The 8,317-nt window shown below is 30.1% G+C and overlaps 2 protein-coding genes across 2 annotated transcripts; one reads left to right on the forward strand and one right to left on the reverse strand.

The window, feature by feature from the left end:
* Positions 1–529: 529 nt before the first annotated feature.
* LOC102676593 (glycine--tRNA ligase) lies at positions 530–3,799 on the forward strand. Its single transcript, XM_006613445.2, has 4 exons — positions 530–884; positions 1,113–2,793; positions 2,879–3,066; positions 3,144–3,799. Exons 1-4 carry the CDS (start codon positions 642–644, stop codon positions 3,252–3,254), a joined length of 2,223 nt encoding a protein of 740 aa, XP_006613508.1. The 5' UTR covers positions 530–641; the 3' UTR covers positions 3,255–3,799.
* On the reverse strand, positions 3,188–5,858 carry LOC102676278. Its single transcript, XM_006613442.2, has 6 exons — positions 5,719–5,858; positions 5,329–5,643; positions 4,929–5,092; positions 4,690–4,848; positions 3,685–3,849; positions 3,188–3,606 (listed from the first exon to the last, which is right to left on the reverse strand). Exons 1-6 carry the CDS (start codon positions 5,856–5,858, stop codon positions 3,452–3,454), a joined length of 1,098 nt encoding a protein of 365 aa, XP_006613505.1. The 3' UTR covers positions 3,188–3,451.
* Positions 5,859–8,317: the final 2,459 nt, after the last annotated feature.

Here is an 8,317-nt window from a genome sequence, read left to right on the forward strand (position 1 = left end):
AACTTTGTAGGAGAAAATCTAATATTTTTTTTTATAAATCATTTTTCTCTGATTGTAATTTTTCTATAAACCATGCTACAGTGTACAAAGAAAATAAAATCGTTCGAAATTAAGAGAAATAATTTTTTTGTAACAGATAAGTTAGTTTGATAATACTATATTAATTTAATAAAAAAAATAAACTTATATTTGCGTATGCGCGTCATATTGTGTATTTTTTATTTTTTTCATTCTACATAATGTTATTTGTTTTGAAATATATTCTTTATGAAAAAAATATAAGAATACCGTTATAGATAAAAATGGTTTTTATTTATATTGGTGCTATCATAAAAATATAAAAATAAAAAAATAAAAAAAAAATATATATATATATCGTATTTATAAAAAATTATTATTTAATATTATTTATTTTTACGTTTATATAAAATTATATCATGCAAAATATAATTAATTGATATTTAATAATGAAAAATTTCTTCTATTTTATTTTTTTCACTTTAAAGTTTCATGAAATAATTTTAAATATCATCAGTTTTACCGCCGACAGTATTGTATTAATCAAAACCAAGACCCGAGATAGTTTCAAGTAAGTGGAATCATAGTCGATTTGAAAGTTAGTACAGTGAAAAGTAACATAAATGCAGTTTATCTCGTGTAACTTGCGACTTGTTTGCAAAAAAGTCACACATAATATATGCAAACATAATACGATTTATAAACAGTTACTTCGAAAATTTATTATCACTGCTAGGTTAACTGACTTCAGTAAGTGGGGTACGAAAAAAAAGGATCGTAAAGTGAAAATACAAATTTTACAGGATATGTCGGATCCAAAGATTGAAGAAATCTTGTCTCCCCTTCGAGATAGTGTGAAGGAACAGGTAAATACCATATGGATAATCATTATTTATTGTTAAATATATTTAAAGATATAACATATTTTATATTTTGTTATCACAAAAATCATAGATATGTGATCTTTCTATCATATATTTCAATAACATTATTGAATTTTTAAATTTTCTATTATTATATATGTAAATAGATTGTTAAATATTAATTTTATTTCTATTAATATTATACAATTTTATTATCTTATATATTTCTAGGGTGATTATGTGCGAAAACTTAAATTTGATGGAGCTCCAGAATTGGATATTAAAAAAGCAGTTGTTGAGCTTAAACTTCGAAAGAAATTATTAGAAGAGAAAGAATTGTCTTTCTTAGAAACAATAACATTTGATAGAGCAAGAATGGAAGATCTCTTGAAACGTAGATTTTTTTATGATCAATCCTTTGCTATTTATGGAGGAATTAGTGGTCAATTTGATCTTGGTCCTATGGGTTGTGCATTAAAAACAAATTTGTTAAATACATGGAGAAGTTTTTTTATATTAGAAGAACAAATGTTAGAAGTAGATTGTTCTATTTTAACACCAGAACCTGTATTGGAAGCATCTGGACATGTAGAAAGATTTGCAGATTTAATGGTAAAAGATGTGAAAACAGGGGAATGTTTTAGATTAGATCATTTGATTAAATCACATTTAGAAAAAGTGATTAGTGATAAAAAGACAAATGAAAATACAAAAGCAGAATGTAAAAATATTATTATTAGATTAGATGGAATGACTAAGGATGAAATGGCTACAGTTTTATCTAAATTCAACATAAAATCCCCAATTACTGGAAATGATCTAACAGAACCAATAGAATTTAATTTAATGTTTGGAACTCAAATTGGTCCTTCTGGACTTGTGAAAGGATTTTTAAGACCAGAAACTGCTCAGGGTATTTTTGTAAATTTTAAACGATTACTTGCATTTAATCAAGATAAGTTACCATTTGCTGCAGCTCAAATTGGAAATGCATTCCGTAATGAAATTTCTCCTAGATCTGGTCTATTAAGAGTAAGAGAATTTACTATGGCAGAAATAGAACATTTTTGTGATCCTAATAATAAAAATCATCCCAAATTTGAAACTGTAAAAGATCTAAATGTATTATTACATTCTGCTTGTAATCAAATGGATGGAAAGAGTGCACAGTATATGACTTTAGGTGATGCTGTATTAAGTAAACTTATAGCTAATGAAACATTAGGATATTTTATGGGTAGAATTTATTTATTTTTAATTAAAGTTGGAATTGATCCAAAAAAATTACGTTTTCGTCAACATATGGGAAATGAAATGGCTCATTATGCATGTGACTGTTGGGATGCTGAATGTCTAACTTCTTATGGTTGGATAGAATGTGTTGGCTGTGCAGATCGTTCTGCTTATGATCTTACGCAACATACAAAAGCTACTGGAATAAAATTAGTAGCAGAAAAAAAATTGCCAGCACCAAAAAATGTTGATGTATGTGAAATAGTACCAAATAAAGTTATGATTGGAAAAATATTTAAAAAAGATAGTAAATTAGTACAAGATGCTTTAGCAGCATTAACTGAGAGTAATATTAATGCTATAGAAACTGAAATAAATGAAAATGGAGAAACTGAATTAAAACTTTCAAATGATTCTACAGTAAAAATTACGAAAAATATGATCGAAGTAAAACGATATCAAAAAACTGTACATGTAGAAGAAATAATTCCTTCTGTAATTGAACCATCTTTTGGCATTGGCCGTATTATGTATGCTATTTTTGAACATAACTTTAAAGCAAGAGAAGGAGACGAAAAACGAACTTATTTTAGTTTACCACCAGTTGTGGCTCCTTTAAAATGTTCGGTATTACCGCTTAGCGGTAATAACGAATTTGTACCATTTGTAAAACAATTGTGTATGTATAATGATTTTTTAAATTTGTTGAGCTTTTTAAAAATTGAAATTTATAATATATTTTAAATATTGCTTACTATGTATAGCTCAGAATCTTACAAAAATAGATGTTTCGCATAAAGTAGACGACTCTTCTGGCAGTATTGGACGTAGATATGCTCGAACGGATGAAATTGCAATACCATTTGGTATTACTATAGATTTTGATACTTTAAAAACTCCTCATACTGCTACACTCCGTGAACGAGATAGTATGGGACAAGTTAGGATAAATGTGAGTAGATACTTTAAAGTCTATAAAAATATAAAAAAATTTAAAAGAGTTAAATTATTGTTTATTACAAATTATAGTTGGACCAAATTCCCGAAGTAGTAAAAAATTTATCCAATGGCAAACTTACATGGTTGGAAATCGAAGAAAAATATCCGAAATTTGAACAACAAGAAACAACAGAAGCATAATATACGAAGTTTTTAAATTATTTGCGATATAAAATTATAAACAAATTACTATAATAGTAATTTTTATTTTGTATTTATATAACGTGCATTTTATAGGCATTTACTTTTATGCTATTTTGCACAAATAATAATTAATTATTAAAACTGAGATTTTGACTTTTAGAAATCTTTGATAATTGATAATACACGAATATTGATCAACAACAATAAAAATCAATGTTGAATTTAACTCCCATTCTATCAAAATCGTGCTTAAAACAAATCATCATACATTTTATGCTTTTTATCCATTTTTCTTTTTCAAAACCATTATGTATAACATCTTGAAGTTGCATATTAACGTGATAAACGTCTGAAAAAATTAATAGTCTCTGATATATCTTAATATATATTGTTATTTAATATGTATTATTGTTTATTAACTAATTACTGCAACGACAAGATCGTATTTGACAGCACATTGCACAAAGTGTTCTCAATGTTCGAATTTCACCAATAAATTCGAAAACTCTGAGCGATGGTAAATAAAGAAATAATCGTCTTAATTGAGTGTCCAAATTCTGTCGATTATGCCATAATTGTAGACATAGGTATACTATATAAGAATTAATTGTGATTATTTCGCATTATAATTAAATAAAAAATAATCTACATATACAGTAAATATATAAAGTAAAAATAATAAAATAATAAAAAGAAATATATATAAAATTAAAATATAACAAATATAACGAATAACATAAAAATTATAAAATATTTGAAAATAATTCAAATATGTATATATGTAATTGATATAACGGTATAAATTGTAGAACAAATATAGATAAGGAGAATATAATAATAAAAGAAGAGTAGAGATAAAATAAAAATATTGAAATGAGCAGCATCTCCAGAGTGCCGCAAATTAAATATGTGTAAAAAAGATAAAAAATAATAGGAGAAAGATAGAGATAAAGTAAGAATTGATCGTTAGCATTATCTTTTGAGTATTTAAAATATCTTTTTAAAAAAAGATAAAATAGAATAAGAATTAGCAGCTACTGCCATCTCTTAATAATGCTAATAATATTTAAAAGATGGCGCCTGATATTTAATTCTTATCTTATCTTCCTTTTTAAAAAGATGTCCTTCATACTCAATAGATGGCGATGATTTCAATATTTTTACCCTATTTTTCCTCTTCTTTGTTTTTTCCTCACTTTTATTTTTCTATATTTTGTATCTATAATTTTGTGTAACCACAAATAAGAATTAATAATGTTAAAAATAACGCTAAAAAGGTAAGAGATATTAAGATATGAGATAAAAAATGTATTGAACATTATTACGTTTTAATGATGATTTATGAATTAGAAAAAAATTAAAACGAAAAAAGATAATAAATTGAAAAAAATATTGGCTTTTTAAAGAATAAATAATTTTGTTTTCCAATTACCTAAACTATCTGCATACCATGTACAAAGTGTTTTAATTGTACAATCGATATACCATGGTTGTCGAAATCTCAAATCGATACTCGTCGATAGTGCAAAAGTATGAATTGGAGTGTGTTTTGTAAAAAATTTTTTGTGAATATCGTACTCTGGTATTCCTACTGAAAAGAGAAAAAAAAATTATTTTTTTCATACATTACATTTAATGTTACGTATCAATTATTGTGAAATTCATTCATACTAATAGCATATTGTACTTTCAGTAGTGGTGCCCAAAAATGTGCTGCTTTCCAAGCTCTGTCTGGTATCACAACTTTTTCAACATAACCTCCATCCTCAGTTCTTTGTAAAATTTCTTCTTCTAAACATAATAGTTGTAACCAATGCCAATTTGTTCTAAGTTTTCTACAATTATCGTAAATTTGATTGATTTTCAAAATTTATTCATATATATTTACATTTTTTTAATAGAAAGATCTATAGTATATTAGATAAAATGAATATATGATTACATACACATATATGTAGTAAGATTTTATACGAAAGATTTTGAAATCGATTTTGGAATAATTTTTACTATATTTTCAAAATTAAAAGTAATATCTTAATTTAAATTAAAATGATAAAAAGAGATTAAATACTTGGCCAAACAGACGAGTAAGTCTCCTGTGGGTGTTGCTATGTATGCATAATTTATTGATAAAGTGGTGAGAAATTCCAAACAACCAATTGCGCGAAACCAGTCGCTTTTTTTGATTTTTTTGTTCGTATAAAATTCTGATTTGAAGTGATGAACAGAATCCACCGTGAGGCCTACCATTTTTTCGAACGCGCGCCAACAATATACGTGTTTTATCGTTTTACGGGAATTGTGCAATGCCAATAGTAGTCGTACACCTTCGTCTGGCGTTAATGATAAACCTTCCAGACAAATGGATCTTAATCTAGTCTGTTTACTACAATGTATGATATTATTACATGTAAAATAAATTTCTCAATAGATATTTTTTAAAAATATAATATTAATTTACCATATAATTCGTTCCAGATGAATGATCAAATTTTTTCGATGAATTCGATCGAACGTTTGTAAACGTATTAATTGTTCCCAGACGCTGATATGTTTCTTCTGTTTCTCACTGTGTACAAGTCTGTGACAATGAAAATGCATTTCTCTGTATCAGATATATCCTATAAAAGATTTCTCGCATTTTCACGTATGGCAATTCAATGTATCATAAAAAGAAGAAAGAATTCAAAGGACAGATTTAATATCGTATCGCTATTCCATACGATATATATATGTATATATATGCACAATATAAATCCACCGATTTAATTTTAAATCAAACTCCAATTACATCGATTCTACGTGATTCATTCAAAATTCATCGAATCAAGGATGATACGTAGGTACGTATAATATCATTTCAATGAAGTAACCATTAGATTCTTACTTGGCCAACGTAACGAGGAGAGCGTGATTCACTTGTTTTTGGTACAAACGCGAGTTTTTCACCGCGGTTGAGTACAAGTGCCAGTAGAAACGGGCCTGGGCATAATAACTTTTTAATTACCGGCCACCGCATTCGTTCCCGCCGACCGACATTCGTAATTGAGTTCTAGCCGTTCGGGTTAATTGAGTTCTCGGCTTTTGAATTCGCCGGGCTTTCCTCCGGTGATATACGTACCTCCCTCGAGGGCAGGGGCAAATTCGACTCCGTCCTTGGAAACGCGGCCCTCTCGCAGTGCAGTATCATTTCCCAATATTTGCGATAGTCGTCCGTGGTTCTGTCGATCCACGATCCACAATCGTTCTTTCATTTTTGTATTCGTTACTTATTCGTTCTCTATCGTCGTTCCGTCGTTCTTCACGCGATGCAAATATTACCTGGGAAGTTGTCTAAGTAACTCTTCGACCAGAGGATCCGTTTCTGCCATGTTGTAACATTGGGAGAGCGGAGCACAGATAGATTCGAACGGTTCCTTTCCTTCGTTGCTGTTTTTATCATACATGTATACGGCAGATTAGATTTCGAGAAATTTTTCCATTATTATTTTATTATTTAAGAACGTTACATTTTTGAATTTTCTTGTTCCTTGAAATTGCTCTCGCACATCGATAACGAATCATTTTGACATACATCTTCCCTATTAAATAATGAATTTTTTTGCATTATTAGATTATTATTAGCGATAGTAAGGAGTGAATAATACTTGTAAGATTTCTACCTATTTTTGCAATCTACATTTGATTCGCCTAGATCACGATATTTCAAATCGTCGTTTATACAAACGTTGGTCGAGATCGAAGAATTTTGATAAAGAGAAAAAGCCATTTTTCGTTTGAAAAGGAAAAAAAAAAGAAAAAAATTAAGAAAAGTTTTATATATATATAAAAAAAAAAAGGTTAAATTATTACATCTACATTTTCAAACGTCACATAACGATTTGCAAATATTTCATACTCGAGAAATAAATGAATATCACGCATCTCCCCAACGAGTATCGAACAATTTCTAATGTTCAATATATATCGATCTGCAATGCAGCTACATTTAACTCAAATTTTGACAAATTTTGACAAATCAACATTTTTTAGGAAGCCACGAGGAAAGGTTTATCGACTGTATATACAATGTCCCGGTATCGGTGACTCTGGAATATATCGTGCATTAAAGAGGACACGGGACGAATTGGCTCTTTTTCTTTATCTCCTGAACCAACACAAGCGGGACGCATACACGCTCGCCGATTTCATGCGAAGATACAGAGAGTTGGAGGCTGTTGATAGTAACCCCTTTATTTTTCACCGGGAGAAGGGTACCCATTTAATCGAGTATCGGGCAAAGTGCAGGTATTCCGCAGACTCTTCTTTCTTTCAACTCTCGAGGACCACCCGTGAGTTTTATTTACAAGCAAATGCTTAAAAACGAATGAACGGAAATCATTTTTCCCTGCTTCTTCGCGCACAAAAGGATCTCTCTATTTGGGCGAGCGTTGCATTGTTTTAAAGGTATTTTAAAGGTGCGAGGGGAAGGAGGAGACGAGGAATAGAGAAGGAGAAAAGGATAGGAGAGGAGGGAAAAAGGCGAGGACCCGAAGCCACGAGTTCGTGGGTGCGGTTCCAATTATCCACAGTGGCTCTCGGAGAGGAAAAAGGACCAGCGGAGGCCCCCTTCTTCTCCCCTAGGCCGCAGAAAAGGGTGGGGTCCTTTTACGGTTCTCCTTTCTTCGTTCTTTGTTCGTTCAACCCTCCCGGAGAAACGTATCGAATCGATTCTCCTCGACTCGTTTGCAACCCGTCCGCCGAGTGACATACGTGGTTGTCGTGCATTATCATTTCTTATTCCCACGGAGAAATATTCCGCGTGTCTCAATTCTGTTACGAGAGACCGATCTAATTATATACGACGATGAAACAAAGGATGCGCAAACAAAGGGAACGATCTCGTCTCTTTCTGGGTTAAGACAACATCGTTCTCTTGACTCTCCTTCTTCTTCTTCTTCTCCTTCTTCTTTTTTCCGTCATATTACAATGATGTCGAGCGTTATTCGTATCACAGAGAATCGTTTCGTCTCTTCTTCTTTTTTTTTCCTTTTTTTTTTTAACCCGTTGATGCAATCCAA

Source organism: Apis dorsata, unplaced genomic scaffold (assembly GCF_000469605.1).
Source record: "Apis dorsata unplaced genomic scaffold, Apis dorsata 1.3 scaffold_149, whole genome shotgun sequence".
Classification (NCBI taxonomy): domain Eukaryota; kingdom Metazoa; phylum Arthropoda; class Insecta; order Hymenoptera; family Apidae; genus Apis; species Apis dorsata.